The sequence below is a fragment of the Cherax quadricarinatus genome, chromosome 1 (assembly GCF_038502225.1).
Source record: "Cherax quadricarinatus isolate ZL_2023a chromosome 1, ASM3850222v1, whole genome shotgun sequence".
NCBI classification, from domain to species: domain Eukaryota; kingdom Metazoa; phylum Arthropoda; class Malacostraca; order Decapoda; family Parastacidae; genus Cherax; species Cherax quadricarinatus.
This window is the reverse complement of record NC_091292.1, coordinates 92,867,533-92,886,025: the sequence shown is the minus strand read 5'-3', so window position 1 is coordinate 92,886,025 and position 18,493 is coordinate 92,867,533. Positions and strand designations below refer to the sequence as shown.

Genomic DNA, 18,493 nt, shown 5'->3' with positions numbered 1-18,493 from the left:
ACACAAGCGTAGTACACAAGTGTAATACACAAGTGTAGTACACAAGCGTAGTACAGAAGCGTAGTACACAAGGGTAGTACACAAGCGTAGTACTCAAGCGTAGTACACAAGCGTTGGACCAAGTGTAGTACACAAGCGTAGTACACAAGCATAGTACATAAGCGTAGTACCCAAGCGTAGTACACAAGTGTAGTACACAAGGGTAGTACACAAGTGTAGTACACAAGGGTAGTACAAAAGCGTAGTACCCAAGCGTAGTACACAAGCGTAGTACCCAAGCGTAGTACCCAAGCGTAGTACACAAGCGTAGTACACAAGTGTAGTACACAAGGGTAGTACACAAGCGTAGTACACAAGTGTAGTACACAAGGGTAGTACACAAGCGTAGTACACAAGTGTAGTATACAAGTGTAGTACACATGTGTAGTACACAAGTGTAGTACCCAAGGGTAGTACACAAGCGTAGTACACAAGCGTAGTACACAAGTGTAGTACACAAGGGTAGTACACAAGCGTAGTACACAAGTGTAGTACACAAGCGTAGTACACAAGCGTAGTACACAAGTGTAGTACACAAGCGTAGTACACAAGCGTAGTACACAAGTGTAGTACACAAGCGTAGTACACAAGCGTAGTACACATATGTAGTACACAAGTTTAGTACACAAGCGTAGTACACAAGCGTAGTACCCAAGCGTAGTACACAAGCGTAGTACCCAAGCGTATTACCCAAGTGTAGTACACAAGTGTAGTACACAAACGTAGTACACAAGCGTAGTACCCAAGTGTAGTACCCAAGCGTAGTACACAAGCGTAGTACCCAAGCGTAGTACACAAGCGTAGTACACAAGTGTAGTACACAAGGGTAGTACACAAGTGTAGTACACAAGGGTAGTACAAAAGCGTAGCACCCAAGCGTAGTACACAAGCGTAGTACCCAAGCGTAGTACCCAAGCGTAGTACACAAGCGTAGTACACAATTGTAGTACACAAGCGTAGTACACAATTGTAGTACACAAGCGTAGTACACAAGCGTAGTACACAAGCATAGTACACAAGCGTAGTACCCAAGCGTGGTACCCAAGTGTAGTACACAAGCGTAGTACACAAGCATAGTACCCAACTGTAGTACACAAGCGTAGTACACAATTGTTGTACCCAAGCGTAGTACACAAGCGTAGTACACAAGCGTAGCACCCAAGCGTAGTACACAAGCATAGTACACAAGCGTAGTACCCAAGCGTAGTACACAAGCGTAGTACCCAAGCGTAGTACACAAGCGTAGTACTCAAGCGTAGTACCCAAGCGTAGTACACAAGCGTTGTACACAAGTGTAGTACACAAGCGTAGTACACAAGCGTAGTACACAAGGGCATTACACAAGCGTAGTACAAAAGCGTAGTACACAAGTGTAGTACACAAGCGTAGTACACAAGCGTATTACCCAAGCGTAGTACACAAGCGTAGTACACATGGGTAGTACACAAGCGTAGTACACAAGCGTAGTACGCAAGCGTAGTACACATGGGTAGTACACAAGCGTAGTACGCAAGCGTAGTACACATGGCTAGTACACAAGCGTAGTACACATGGGTAGTACACAAGCGTAGTACACATGGCTAGTACACAAGCGTAGTACACAAAGGTAGTACACGTTTTTCCTACATAATATAGCCTCATGCGGGCGAGACGGTTTATTAATAAGTCTACTCTTGCTATATTTGCCGTTGTATCACTTGATGTGTGTTAGCAGTTATATGTAAACTGTTTTCATGAGCTAGGTAGTACATTTCTAAAGAAAATAAAGTGAAATACTCCAAGAACGACTACGTATGAATGTGGTTTAAAGCAAATTTGTGGGACCATTGTTTTGTGTGCACGGCTTCTTTGCTCAATATTACGTTAATTTACAGATAACGACCATTCCAAAGGCTACAGTTACAGTGGCAGCCCCTCAGGGAAGGTGCCTCCATGCCGGTGAGGGGCTCTTAATCCAAGGAACTGGATCTATCCTCCCCTTCCTTGATTCAATCCTAATTGCGTTCCATTGCCTAGGCTTCGTTATTACCTTTTAGAATAATAATAATAATAATAATAACAGCAATAATAATAAAGTGTTGCAGACTAGCTGGAATTTATCCACCTCCCGTATGTTGAAATTATTCCGTCTTAAGTCTTCAGGTGTTGCAAGTGTTGCAACACAGTGAGGGAGTGTGTGAGTTCTTTCCTTCACTCTGTACGTGAAAAACCGCGTTCATGCATGTCCGTGGTGGTGGTGGTGGTGGGGGTTGCCCACAATCATCTCACTCAGACTCTTCCTTGAAGGTGAAAAACACGTCCAGTCCGTAGACAACGCTGGCGAACAAGCAGAAGGAGCCACATGCATTACCTACGGGCAATGTGTGGAAATGTACCAGCACCAGGATGCAGCTTATGAAGAAAAACAGACACAGCACGCCACTCAGCAGGATTTCCTAAAATGAAAATCAAGAAACCCAATGAGAATTTATCCTAAGTAGGTTAATTGGCCATTCTTATTAAACTAACATTCCAACTAATCCAATTTACATATTTGTCCAATAATTATACTTAACAGAAAGAACTTCTGAGTGAATATTTACAGATATATCTTGAGATAAAGCAACAACAAAATAAGCGCACATTTCGATCCTTCCCAGACCATTATCGCTAGTAACATAAGTTATCCACCATGAGCTCCAACGCCAAGTTTCATCTGCATGCAATCATGGTACCATAACAGGAAACTGAAGTTGCTCAAGTTTACTTAGTAGTGACATGCTGATCCATGACATGGAAACCTTGTTTTAATAGACCACAATGGAGTTCTAATGTTTTTTTTTACTGTCAATGGGATTAGCACCTATCAAGGTTGTTTTATTATTATTATTATTATTATTATTATTATTATTATTATTATTATTATTATTATTATTATTATTATTATTATTATTAGTGACAGAAATGATGTACTTAGTGTTTGTACATCAGTGTACTCTGCTACTTCCGGGCTTGTAACCTACCAGCACTCTGCTCGGCCCTGTTAATGCGTTCTGGGCGAAAAGTGCTAAGCTGGTGAAGAAACCGAGAAAGACTGTGCCGGTAACGAAGTCGGACCAGTAATTGATGAGGCTAAACCACATGCCCAACGAGATCACGACGAAAATCTGCCGGAGGAGAGGAAGGTGAGAGAGGTGCACCAGCAGGTCCCTGCCGGGAGGATACCACATGATTCTATATATGTTTTAGCGACTTTATTTACATAAATCTGTCATTTGCGTAGAAAGAACCAACACGACAAGAACATAAGAACGATGTAACACTGTTGTAGACTTACTAGCCCATGCTAGGTAAGTCCAATTCACACCAACCCACACCCATTCATGTACTTGTCCAATCTATATATAAAGCTACCTGTTGTTTATCCATTTAGCGTCATTCACATTTTATATTTTTTTTATGAGGAATATATGCAGCTTGGCTAGCTTGTACAATGCTTTGGAAAAGGTCATGTTGACAATTAATGTCAGCTATCCCGTCTCCCTCGTGATAATCCCAAGTTACCTCTGTCAACACTTCTCAAGTAATAACTTACCTCCGTGTAATCTGCAGAGCGAAAATTGAGGACCTCATCTTTGTTATCGTTATTAAGGTAATTCCATGAGCTATTAAAATTAATTGATTTGTATTCACTTCTTCCAAGTTCTTCATTAACCTCAAGATTATGTTAGAGAATCCTTGTTAGCCAGAACTAAATCCAGTTGGTTCTGACACAAACTGTTTTAAAAATCAGTCATGGACCTTTTCAAGAACTCACTAAATTGCATTACCTATCAAATTGCTCCAAACGATTTGACTTAAGTTAAAATCTCCCATTAAAACTGCATTTTCCTTTCTAGTTGCCTTTGCAATTTTGTCCAAAAGTTTACTCTGGTCACTAATCTAGGTTTGATGGACTGGAGATCACACCTATGATTATCTTTTCATGCCTTTCGAGAAACTGCAGCTAAACAGATTCTGTGTCTGTCCTTTCTGTTTTTATATTGTTTCTAATGCATCGGTTTAAATTTTCCATAGCATGCATAGCTACTCCGCTACCTTTCTTACTTTATATCCCTGTATATGGCATTCATCAGGCATATTAGCCTTAGTTAATCATTTTTATTTCTTGCACTCCCCTAATTTGTATTATAGACACTAAGAAAGTTTTTGTCTTGTTTTCTTATTGTGAAAATTATTATTATTATTATTATTATTATTATTATTATTATTATTATTATTATTATTATTATTATTATTATTATTATTTTTTATTATTATTATTATTATTATGTGAGCAAATCACCTGCAGGAGGTATACAAGGCATTACCTGAATTACTACTTGCAAGTAATTTGGGTGAGGTAAGTGGGACTTAGTCACAGTAGGTCACTGAACTGCTACTCCTTCGACTGCCCACTTCTTCACCCCTCTCACAAAAAACTAGACCTAACATTAAATTAATAATTATAATATTAAAACCAGCTACTCTGGTAATTAAAGTTGTGTGGACTGTATAGGATTAAGCTTGCTGGGAACAACAAATATAATTGGTATTAACACTTACCATTTAATTACTGTAGATGGATCTCACCACAACACCTGCCTAACACCTAGATTCTACACTGGCCAGCTAGTAATCTAAATGCAAAGACTATGGTGCACTTCCCTGTGAGTGATATCGGCATTTATTTTCCACCATCTACACGTAATTTGTGAGGTCCCACAAATTTCCTGTCCCAATTCTTCAGCAGGAGACATTAACACAAGTTCCTATTCCAAATCCAGGCGAAAGACCCCATTATGGCCTCGATGATGCCGGATTATTGGACGATTGTAACAACTAGTGTACACGCATTAAATTCAATAGGGCGTCTCCCGGCGTCATTACTTGCAGTTCCCCACCCCCTCCCTCGAAATTTCTTGAAGTGTCCAAACAGCATTATATTTTATTACACAATTATTGTATTATTCATGAAGAAGGCTGGAGGCAGTGGAGAAGTCACGTCTGAGGACAATGTGTGGTGTGAATATAATGCAGAGAATCCGTAGTTTGGAGATTAGGAGGAGGTGTGGGATTACCAAAACTATTATCCAGAGGGCTAAGGAAGAATTGTTGAGATGGTTTGGACATGTAGAGAGGGTGGAAGGAAATAGAATGGCATCGAGAGTGTATAAATCTGTAGTGGAGGGAAGGCGGGGTAGGGGTCGGCCTAGGAAAAGTTGAAGGGAGGGGTAAAGGAGGTTTCGTGTGCGAGGGGTTTGGACTTCCAGCAATCATTCGTGAACGTGTTAGGAGCGAATGGAGACAAATGGTTTTTAGGACTTGACGTACTGTTGGAGTGTGAGCAAGGTAACATTTATGAAAGGATTCAGGGAAACCGGCAGGCCGGACTTAAGTCCTGGAGATGGGAAGTACAGTGTCGGCACTCTGAAGGAAGGGTGTTAATATTACAGTTTTATGACTGTAGTGTAAGCACGCTTCTGGCAAGACAGTGATGGAGTAAATGATGATGAAAGTTTTTCTTTTTCGGGCCACCCTGCCTTGGTGGGAAACGGCCGATGTGTTAATATAAATAAAAAAATGTTCCACATTTAGGAAATTATGTAAAAAAATTTCCACACTTGTCTCATTTTGTCTGTAAATCAATTTTTCCTGTTTTTATCAGCAACTATTTTATGAGCTGTCATGTTTTCTGAATATTTGCTAAACATATCTTGGAAATTTTTGCCCTTCCCGTCCCTAATACTGTAACCCCTCTGTTTCCCATACATATTCAACTCTTATTTTCTATCAGTCTGAAGTCTTAGACAATTTAGCAATGACTCCTTCGACTGAACTGGCCAATGATGATACTCATGCACCAGAGATGCACCCCATCCATTGCCCACATATCATGTTCGTCAGTGAATGGAATTCCAAGTTCCTTGCGGTAGTTACTGTCTAGTTGCAAGCTATTTGCCCTTATTATCCTAGATATCCATTCGCTGCTCACTCCCCTTCTACATGTGACTGGAATCCCTTTCTTTAATGATGATAATATAATATCTTTATTTACTACAAGCACATGTACATTAGAGAGCATTGAAATTTTGGTCAAAACTGCACTCTTCGGGCATTGTTCCTTATATACATCTTAGATTCAGTGCCAAATATGAAGTTGATTGGTTGAGTTTTAGCCTACAGCATCTGCGACTGAAATTTTGGAATATGTCTTTATTACTGAGTAGCGCAGTGTATCTATGTACTCTGCAGTATTTATAAACATTAACTAGCTTTCTCTCTTTTCAGATACTCTGATTACTTATATACTTTGCTACTGAGATGCTACAATGTCAACGAGGAAAGTCACAGAACATGCATTGTCTGGCCATGCCAGTGTTCTCCCAATGAACAAACTTCCGTCCAAAGGCGATGTGTTAAGGAACTGCTGGTAATATAAATGTGATGGAGGAAAGTTTACTGATGTTTCAGTGATTATCAAGATAACAGCTAAGAATTGTTCTGGACTATGACAGAAATCAATTGGAGACAGAAAGACTATTTCTGTTCTCAGCCAGAAAACTATTGGGGAAAGATTGAGAAAATTGTACAGTAGAGGAATAGAACTTAATAAGAACAAAAATGTCTCCAGAAAAGCTACATTTCAGGAAGAAATGAATGAGTTGTTTGATATATGTAGTTGTTTCTGTCCTGATACCGCCTGTCAAGATGTAGGCTGCAAAATAAAGGAGTGTGACGGATACCACCTGGACTGTAATTGTGATGTGAAAGTTCCTAAACCTGAGGTACAGTTCCTTCTTGTGGGATGTGGGATAGAGTGACGGTTAAAGAGAAGCAGGATGCAGCCAGAACCAGGAAGCAGCTGGAGGAAAGATAAAGTGAACCGGCAGCTGGAGAAGTTTCTGATTCTGACAATAATTCAAATGATGCCAGAGATAGCCCTTCTGTCGACACTGATGCTGACTATGTCTTGAGTGGACTGACTGCCAGCAGCTCACAGCAGAACAAAACAAGACTCCCCACACTGGCAGCCACTTGTGACCGATACTTGATCAGTGATTATGCTGGAGCTGCCATTGCTACCGCCACCTTAATGGACTATGGCATTATCATCAAGGTGGACAATGGAACCATTCATCATCTTGAAATGTTACTTGGTCATCCGGTCCATTATTTCGTTCGTCAGCTTCATGGAAATGAGCTGCCATTCCGAGCTGTTTTCTACCACTATGACTGTAAACCAAGTGGTCCTGAGCACTGGAGAGGTCCCATTGGCAAGCAGATCAAGGATCCTCTGTCTGAGCTGCCAGTTGTTGCTTTCCAGCCAGTCAGTTTCACTGATTTCCCTGCTCTGAATGACAATGTGGCAGAGGATCTGTCCTGGAACCAGTAATACTTTTATAGGATTTGCAAAGGAGTGATCACAGGTGTGGTTGATGACGACTTGGCTGCTCTTGAACCAGGTCCACCGTGTGTGTCAAGGTGGAATACTTTATGAAGTGGGTTCCTTAGGCTGTATATGGCAACATCAAAACCCAGTCAGGAGCTGAAAAGAGTCGTCATTATGATTTTAAAGTTCAGTGCTCCAATGTGGTTCCACATCAAGCTGCAACCTTATGTCAGACACGGTCCAAAGAACGTCTTCCAGTCACTGCAGTTTATGAGACATCTGAACAGTGAAGAAAAGAAGGAGGTAAAGAAGACTGTCCAAAAAAATTCCTACTTTGCTCACACAGATCAGCTGCTTCTTGGTATATGCGCTGATGAAGACATGACTGTGGGAAACAAAGCTGTCTCAATGATAAGAAAAATTAGAGAAGAGAATCAGCAGACAGAAGAAAGTACTGAGAGCTCCGATGAGTATGGAGAAGATTCTGCTGGTGCTGTTGACGAGGACTTGTTAATCGACACTGATAATGAGGATGACAGTGAAGATGAAGAGAATGACAATGTGGTTCCTATTGTCAACTCAAGAAAAGTAGTGATTCCCAAACTAAAGTGGCAAGCAAAGAACTGTCATTCCAGGAATGACTGGAAGACTGAACTATCATTCCAGGAATGACTGGAAGACTGAACTCAAAACTGAGCTTCCTTTCATTGTTTCTCTATCAGATCAACAGGTTCTGAAAATTATTGAGACTCCATTGGAGGTGCCCAAGTGGCCAAACAACACTCAAGCTGTTAAGAGAGGGATATAATTGATGACTGAAGCTTACACCGAAGTGACTGGAAAGAAGGCAAGAGATGGATAAATCAGGCAAAGAATATTTTCCAGGAAAGTGAGGCCCAAGTTCAGCACCAAGAAACACTTCATTTATAACTTGTAATAGTTTAAAATTAAATAGTTGATGATTGATATAACCCATATACATTTGATTAAACAATCTTCACAACCAAAAATTATGTAAACCATGTACACTTGATCGTTATCCTGGCAACCGATAAATTATAACTAATTGCTTTCAATGGTGTATAATTTGACGAAAAGTCGATTGCGATACTGCAGGGTAAATGGGCATGAAATGGTCTGAAATTTTGCACAGAAGTTTGTTGTGACCATACAAATAATGCCTGAAAAGTGCAGTTCACATCTTTAAAATTTGTATTTTTTCAATGCTCCCTAATGTACATGGTATACAGGCCTAGCTGACGTCAGTGACATAATACTATATAGAAAGTCCTTTGTTATGCTCAGCATTTCGGGCAAATTAGGTCAGTTTTGTCCCAGGATGCAACCCACAACAGTCGACTAACACCCAGGTACCCATTTTACTGATGGGTGAACAGGGACGGGGACAGCAGGTGTCTTACGGAAACACATCCCTAATGTTTTCCAGCCGTACCGGAGAAGATTCGAACTCCTGACCTAATTTATCATGTAATTGGTCAGCAATTCTTCACACTTGCGTTTCCCAACATTTAGACTCAGGATGTCATGATTTCAACCTTTGCTAGGTCAGTTCAACACAATCTAATCACAGCCTAGTCCTGCCTACTCTGACCAACAGTGTCAGCCCAGCATAAATATATTTCACATTACTTAGCAAAGCCTAGCCTAATTTAAAACTGGAACATCACCTAGTTCTGTTTTTCAATTTTTTTTCTGCACGACCCAGTGAAGCAACATGATGTACCCTCACCTCTCACTCCTATCCTTCAGTCCCGTAGCTCGATCACTAGCGCACTCAGCTCACACACTGAGATCCGGGGTTCGAATCTCCTCCGGTACGGCTGGAAAACATTAGGGACGTGTTACCATAAGACACCTGCTGTCCCTGTTCAACTGGTGTGGGTCGCATCCTGGGTCAGAATTGACCCAATTTACCCGAAATGCTCAGCATAACAAGGGGCTTTCTGAGATTAAGACACATGTGCAACATCTGGGTATCTTTATTGTAGACGTTTCGCCATCCAGTGGCTTTATCAATACAAATTCTAGAACATAACTTGAAGACAGTAGAACTATGTACAGAAGATGAGGTAATCAGTCCCTCAACCTAGGAGTAGGTGCGAAGAGCACCATAGTCGTGGAATCTCAGTCGTGAGAATCTCCACGACTATGGTGCTCTTCGCACCTACTCCTAGGTTGAGGGACTGATTACCTCATCTTCTGTACATAGTTCTACTGTCTTCAAGTTATGTCCTAGAATTTGTATTGATAAAGTCACTGGATGGCGAAACGTCTACAATAAAGATACCCAGATGTTGCACATGTGTCTTAATCTCAACTTGTCGGTATTATATACCATTCGTACACAAGGGGCTTTCTATATAGTAGTATGTCATTGATGTCAGCTATGGTCTGTATACCTTGTACATGTACTTGTAGAAATAAAGATATATTATTATTAAGTCTGAAGCCGAACCTTAAGCAATATAACAGACAAGCTAATTTAGAAATTTTGATAAATTTAAGAGTCAAGTTGTATTTATTTATGAGATTCATTGTTATTAAAACTTATAAATAAATCCGAAATTTACTGTGATGTGTGGTGACCTAATACTGTGTGGTGACGCTGTATTGTGTGGTGACGCAGTACTGTGTGGTGATGCTGTATTGTGTGGTGACCTAGTACTGTGTGGTGACGCTGTATTGTGTGGTGACGCAGTACTGTGTGGTGATGCTGTATTGTGTGGTGACGCAGTACTGTGTGGTGATGCTGTATTGTGTGGTGACGCAGTACTGTGTGGTGACGCAGTACTGTGTGGTGATGCTGTATTGTGTGGTGACGCAGTACTGTGTGGTGACGCAGTACTGTGTGGTGATGCTGTATTGTGTGGTGACGCAGTACTGTGTGGTGATGCTGTATTGTGTGGTGACGCAGTACTGTGTGGTGACGCAGTACTGTGTGGTGATGCTGTATTGTGTGGTGACGCAGTACTGTGTGGTGATGCTGTATTGTGTGGTGACGCAGTACTGTGTGGTGACGCTGTATTGTGTGGTGACGCAGTACTGTGTGGTGATGCTGTATTGTGTGTTGACGCAGTACTGTGTGGTGACGCTGTATTGTGTGGTGACGCAGTACTGTGTGGTGATGCTGTATTGTGTGGTGACGCAGTACTGTGTGGTGACGCTGTATTGTGTGGTGACGCAGTACTGTGTGGTGACGCTGTATTGTGTGTTGACGCAGTACTGTGTGGTGATGCTGTATTGTGTGGTGACTCAGTACTGTGTGGTGACGCTGTATTGTGTGGTGACGCAGTACTGTGTGGTGACGCTGTATTGTGTGGTGACGCAGTACTGTGTGGTGATGCTGTATTGTGTGGTGACTCAGTACTGTGTGGTGACGCTGTATTGTGTGGTGACGCAGTACTGTGTGGTGACGCTGTATTGTGTGGTGACGCAGTACTGTGTGGTGATGCTGTATTGTGTGGTGACTCAGTACTGTGTGGTGACGCTGTATTGTGTGGTGACGCAGTACTGTGTGGTGATGCTGTATTGTGTGGTGACGCAGTACTGTGTGGTGATGCTGTATTGTGTGGTGACGCAGTACTGTGTGGTGACGCTGTATTGTGTGGTGACGCAGTACTGTGTGGTGATGCTGTATTGTGTGGTGACGCAGTACTGTGTGGTGACGCTGTATTGTGTGGTGACTCAGTACTGTGTGGTGATGCTGTATTGTGTGGTGACGCAGTACTGTGTGGTGATGCTGTATTGTGTGGTGATGCAGTACTGTGTGGTGATGCTGTATTGTGTGGTGACGCAGTACTGTGTGGTGATGCTGTATTGTGTGGTGACCTAGTACTGTGTGGTGATGCTGTATTGTGTGGTGACGCTGTATTGTGTGGTGACGCTGTATTGTGTGGTGATGCAGTACTGTGTGGTGATGCTGTATTGTGTGGTGACGCAGTACTGTGTGGTGACGCTGTATTGTGTGGTGACGCAGTACTGTGTGGTGACGCAGTACTGTGTGGTGACGCTGTATTGTGTGGTGACGCAGTACTGTGTGGTGATGCTGTATTGTGTGGTGACGCAGTACTGTGTGGTGACGCTGTATTGTGTGGTGACTCAGTACTGTGTGGTGATGCTGTATTGTGTGGTGCCGCAGTACTGTGTGGTGATGCTGTATTGTGTGGTGACGCAGTACTGTGTGGTGATGCTGTATTGTGTGGTGACGCAGTACTGTGTGGTGATGCTGTATTGTGTGGTGACCTAGTACTGTGTGGTGATGCTGTATTGTGTGGTGACGCTGTATTGTGTGGTGACGCAGTACTGTGTGGTGATGCTGTATTGTGTGGTGACGCAGTACTGTGTGGTGACGCTGTATTGTGTGGTGACGCAGTACTGTGTGGTGATGCTGTATTGTGTGGTGACGCAGTACTGTGTGGTGACGCTGTATTGTGTGGTGACGCAGTACTGTGTGGTGACGCAGTACTGTGTGGTGACGCTGTATTGTGTGGTGACGCAGTACTGTGTGGTGATGCTGTATTGTGTGGTGACGCAGTACTGTGTGGTGACGCTGTATTGTGTGGTGACGCAGTACTGTGTGGTGACGCTGTATTGTGTGGTGACGCAGTACTGTGTGGTGACGCAGTACTGTGTGGTGATGCTGTATTGTGTGGTGACGCAGTACTGTGTGGTAACGCTGTATTGTGTGGTGACGCAGTACTGTGTGGTGATGCTGTATTGTGTGGTGACGCAGTACTGTGTGGTGACGCAGTACTGTGTGGTGACGCAGCACTATATGGTGACCCTTATTGTGTGGTGACGCAGTACTGTGTGGTGACGCAGTACTGTGTGGTGACGCAGTACTGTGTGGTGACGCAGTACTGTGTGGTGACGCAGTACTGTGTGGTGACGCAGCACTATGGTGACCCTTATTGTGTGGTGACGCAGTAATGTATGGTAACCCAGTACTGGATCACCCTCCTCCTCCCCCGTAATTCAGAGTTCTACCTAGCCAAACGAAATCTAACAAGAAGCCTTAATTATTCCAGCCTAATCTAATAACTATCCAGGGTCTCGTAAAAATTACAATACTTTTGGTCTGACTAATTTGTTGCTCCATTTATACCTTGATTAAACTTTTCTAACGTCTGTACATCTATGGAGTGTAATGCCAGGCTCCACGGAGTATGATGACTGGAATGAGGCAGCCAGGTATCACAGCGCTGTGAGGCTACAACAAGCCTTATCTTACAAGTTTTATACTCTGAAAAATAATGGCATTATTGCTTATCTCGTTATCTTAACTCGAAGTGGCTTGTATGCCTGTAAGTCATACGTACGCGTAAGTTCCTACTTGTATAATTGTACGTCAGCCATACTTATACCTTGCAGCTTGGTCTAAAAGGCAAAAAAAAAAAAAAAAAAAAAAAGATACCGACAGGTATGGCTAAACACAAGTATGACTGAACACAGGTATGGCTGAACACAGGTATAGATGAACACAGGTATGGCTGAACACAGGTATGGCTGAACACAGGTATGGCTGAACACAGGTATGGCTGAACACAGGTGTGGATGAACACAGGTATGGCTGAACACAGGTATGGCTGAACACAGGTGTGGATGAACACAGGTATGGCTGAACACAGGTATGGCTGAACACAGGTATAGATGAACACAGGTATGGCTGAACACAGGTATGGCTGAACACAGGTATAGATGAACACAGGTATGGCTGAACACAGGTATGGCTGAACACAGGTATGGCTGAACACAGGTATGGCTGAACACAGGTGTGGATGAACACAGGTATGGCTGAACACAGGTATGGCTGAACACAGGTGTGGATGAACACAGGTATGGCTGAACACAGGTATGGCTGAACACAGGTATAGATGAACACAGGTATGGCTGAACACAGGTATGGCTGAACACAGGTATGGCTGAACACAGGTATGGCTGAACACAGGTATGGCTAAACACAGGTGTGGATGAACACAGGTATGGCTGAACACAGGTATGGCTGAACACAGGTATAGATGAACACAGGTATGGCTGAACACAGGTATAGATGAACACAGGTATGGCTGAACACAGGTATGGCTGAACACAGGTATGGCTGAACACAGGTATGGCTGAACACAGGTGTGGATGAACACAGGTATAGATGAACACAGGTATGGATGAACACAAGTATGGATGAACACAGGTGTGGATGAACACAGGTATGGATGAACACAGGTATGGATGAACACAGGTATGGATGAACACAGGTATGGATGAACACAGGTATGGATGAACACAGGTATGGATGAACACAGGTGTGGATGAACACAGGTATGGATGAACACAGGTATGGATGAACACAGGTATGGCTAAACAAGTATGGCTGAACACAGGTATGGCTGAACACAGGTATGGCTGAACACAGGTATGGCTGAACACAGGTATGGCTAAACACAAGTATGGCTGAACACAGGTATGGCTGAACACAGGTGTGGAGGAACACAGGTATAGATGAACACAGGTATGGATGAACACAGGTATGGATGAACACAGGTGTGGATGAACACGGGTATGGATGAACAGAGGTATGATAAAGCTCACGGCTCAGGGAGAGTGACCTAGTAGCGATCAGTGAAGAGGCGGGGCCAGGAGCTCGGACTCGACCCCCGCAACCTCAACTAGGTGAGTACAACTAGGTGAGTACAGGTATGGATGAACACAGGTATGGATGAACACAGGTATGGATGAACACAGGTGTGGATGAACACAGGTATGGATGAACACAGGTATGGCTAAACAAGTATGGCTGAACACAGGTATGGCTGAACACAGGTATGGATGAACACAGGTGTGGATGAACACAGGTATGGATGAACACAGGTATGGATGAACACAGGTATGGCTAAACAAGTATGGCTGAACACAGGTATGGCTGAACACAGGTATGGCTGAACACAGGTGTGGATGAACACAGGTATGGATGAATACAGGTGTGGATGAACACAGGTATGGATGAACACAGGTATGCATGAACACAGGTATGGATGAACACAGGTATGGCTAAACAAGTATGGCTGAACACAGGTATGGATGAGCATAGGTATGGATGAACACAGGTGTGGATGAACACAGGTATGGATGAACACGGGTGTTGATGAACACAGGTATGGATGAACACAGGTATGGATGAACACAGGTGTGGATGAACACAGGTATGGATGAACACAGGTATGGATGAACACAGGTATGGATGAACACAGGTATGGATGAACACAGGTATGGATGAACACAGGTGTGGATGAACACAGGTATGGATGAACACAGGTGTGGATGAACACAGGTATGGATGAACACAGGTATGGATGAACACAGGTATGGATGAACACAGGTATGGATGAACACAGGTATGGATGAACACAGGTATGGATGAACACAGGTATGGATGAACACAGGTATGGATGAACACAGGTATGGATGAACACAGGTATGGATGAACACAGGTATGGATGAACACAGGTATGGATGAACACAGGTGTGGATGAACACAGGTATGGATGAACACAGGTATGGATGAACACAGGTATGGATGAACACAGGTATGGATGAACACAGGTATGGATGAACACAGGTATGGATGAACACAGGTGTGGATGAACACAGGTATGGATGAACACAGGTATGGATGAACACAGGTATGGATGAACACAGGTATGGATGAACACAGGTATGGATGAACACAGGTATGGATGAACACAGGTATGGATGAACACAGGTGTGGATGAACACAGGTATGGATGAACACAGGTATGGATGAACACAGGTATGGATGAACACAGGTATGGATGAACACAGGTATGGATGAACACAGGTATGGATGAACACAGGTGTGGATGAACACAGGTATGGATGAACACAGGTATGGATGAACACAGGTATGGATGAACACAGGTATGGATGAACACAGGTATGGATGAACACAGGTATGGATGAACACAGGTATGGATGAACACAGGTGTGGATGAACACAGGTATGGATGAACACAGGTATGGATGAACACAGGTATGGATGAACACAGGTATGGCTGAACACAGGTATGGATGAACACAGGTATGGATGAACACAGGTATGGATGAACACAGGTATGGCTGAACACAGGTGTGGATGAACACAGGTATGGATGAACACAGGTATGGCTGAACACAGGTATGGATGAATAACAATACAGCATAGCAGTCCTCCTTTGAACATAGTTTCGCTTCCTGTGCTGTGTCTATTTTCTACCATCCGTTGGCATATGCTGAAGAGGACCTCACTTTGAGGTCGAACTTTACAAGTTTCTTCCCATCATGAGATTTAAATCCCGTCTTTGAGGTCTCTACCTGTTCAGTGACCAGAGATTATGACACGTATCACAATACACGGCGCCTATCTTCCGGTTGCCATCAGCAAGATGCCACAATGAATATACACGACTCAGCGTATATACATTGAGAGTATCTTAATCCTTATTTGAAGGAATAAAGCATTCTTGTTTATAAGTGAATTGTAACCTTAATGATCAACATTATCGCCAGACCTTAAACCTGAACCTTAAACCTAAAATTTTAACATAATCCTTAAATCTAAGCCTTAAATCGAAACCTTAATTCTAAGCTTAAAATGTAGAGCCAAGTCTTCAATCTAGGCCTTAATTATAAACCTTAAAACCTAACAGACATCATTCATACTGTTGTGAATAGTGATGGGCGATCACCAATAGCCTGACTGATCAAAGACAGGTCGATATTAAACGCAGAGGACAGAACCTCCACCACTCCTTGAGCTGACTAACCCACAGGGGTTTAGCGTTTCGTGACATACATCAGAATACCCACATTCAGGATTGAGCTTTACATGTTCTTACAGTGTTGCTGAGCACCAGGACAGCCGGGGAGGGGCGGGAGTTGCTCCTCGCAGCCCGATGGGGGAACGTGGAGCACAAGGTGGAGCACTTACCACTTGAGCAATCTTGAGGATCCCTCGAGGACTCATCACATACGTCATGGGTTCCATCTTGATGAGCGGCGGAGCTCTGCGTATGCGCGTGAAGGCGTTTAGATGTGGGTGTGATGTGGTAGGAGCGGGTATTGTTGATGTGATGGCGTGAAGGGTGAGTGGATGTGTGTGGTAAGTGGCCGTCTATATGGGGTAAGTAGATATATGGGCGTGAAAAGAGTTAAGTGGGCGTGCGGTAGGTGTGTGAGCTTAGGATGGGTGTGTCGGCGTGGTGTGAGTGTGGGCGTGGGGTGTATTCGTCAAGGAGTAGGTATGGGCGGTGTACAAGGACGTGAAGACACTACGTTGTCTTGAGGACGTGGAAGTGGTCGCGGTTGTCCGGACTGACGATGGGAAGACGTGGAGTTGGTCGTGGGTGTGGACGTGAAGGGTGGAAAGACACGAGTGGGCGTAGGGGGCGTGGGCGTAATGGGAGTGTCAGGCGTGGGACTGAGGTAGGGGATGACTAAAACGTGGTAGCCTCCACTAAGAGTGTAGAATGTACATGAATCTTATCAGTGCTGATAAACGACCAAGTTCTCTTCTTTGAGTATTTCCGATACAGTGTTACACAAACCACGGATCAGTCTCTCTCTCTCTACTTTGAATGAATAAAACACATGAGCAACTCTGGGCACGTTTATCCCCGCAACGTCTCGCCTTCATACGAGGCTTCTTCAGCCGAAAGGCGAAATATTTCGGGAATAAATATACAAAACTGTTGCCTATGTCTTAGTGATCAACTTGGTATTGTATACCAATATTAGAATGATTATCTGTCTATTTTGTCTATCCTTCTGAGTATTTTGTATGTTATAATCACATCTTCCCTGGGTTATATCTCTTCCAGTCTGTCTTTATCTCATGGCGTTCAGTATTATAGGACCAGTCTGGGACCAAATCTCAGAAATTTAGAAATATTTTGTGTTTGTCACTGCTAGCGAGTACTCAACCGTTGGTCTTATATACATTGTATGTACCTTCCTAAACAAGTCATTGTTCAGGTTTATCAAGACAGTTTAATACTCAATAGTGCTACGTGCGTAACTGACGTTATTCAGTCTATGCGTCATATTTTATAGATTCGGTGTGATGTCGCCTTTGTTGTGTAATATTCTTCTGTTCCCTTTTCCTTTACCTTCGTCTTTCATTAGGCAGTGAAAAACATCAGAACAATGTTATTGTTTACTCATAGGCCTAGTCATGATCCAGGCCGCGGGGGCGTTGACCCCCGGAACACCCTCCAGGCATACTTCCACTAGGAAAACTTCGTATTCCTTAGTTTTTATGTGTGACTCATTTTGAGAGAATATTGAATGTCTCGGTTCCTCCATGTAGACTGCAGCTCTCCCGGTCTGTCTGATTATAATCGAATGGTAAAGAAATGCAGTGTGTAAAGTAAGGTTTTTCCTACACTATACTTGACACCAACATTTGCCAGTCAAACCATAACTAAAGATAGCTACGACCAGGAAGTTTTCTCTAGTCTTGCTTGTTACTTTTTTTTATATTTTATTTAAAACTGTATTACAAGATTCAATATAAAGATACCATGAAATGGTACACGTTATGACAGAACATTCAACACTAGTACTACAACAGTCCACTGAGTGAACATACATACAATGTTACCGTAAGATAGCCTAACACAACCTACAATCTACCTAGAAACACAGTGTTACATAATCACGAGATCTGCATAAAACACTGCTGCTTACAACATTCCAACATTCAACTTCCAACATTCCCACAACCCCCACCCGCCCCTCTACAAGTTAAAAACTTAGCCACTCTCACGTGGTGAAACACATTATCAATGATAAACATGAAACAAGTTAACATCATAGCCACACTCATGTGGTTAAACACATTATCAATATTAAAAGTTAAACAAGTTAACATCACAACCACTCATGTGGTTAAACACAATATCAATATTAATAATTAAACAAGTTAACCTCATAGCCACTCACATGTTGTTAAACATATTATCAACATTAATT

General features: G+C 42.9%; 1 protein-coding gene across 1 annotated transcript; it reads right to left on the bottom strand.

Annotated features, from left to right (window-relative positions):
- Nucleotides 1-637: 637 nt before the first annotated feature.
- Nucleotides 638-17,023, bottom strand: LOC138852577 (uncharacterized). The gene is made up of 3 exons (XM_070084182.1): nucleotides 16,452-17,023; nucleotides 3,042-3,185; nucleotides 638-2,474 (listed from the first exon to the last, which is right to left on the bottom strand). The coding sequence occupies exons 1-3, from the start codon at nucleotides 16,506-16,508 to the stop codon at nucleotides 2,304-2,306; spliced, it is 372 nt and encodes a 123-aa protein (XP_069940283.1). The 5' UTR covers nucleotides 16,509-17,023; the 3' UTR covers nucleotides 638-2,303.
- Nucleotides 17,024-18,493: the final 1,470 nt, after the last annotated feature.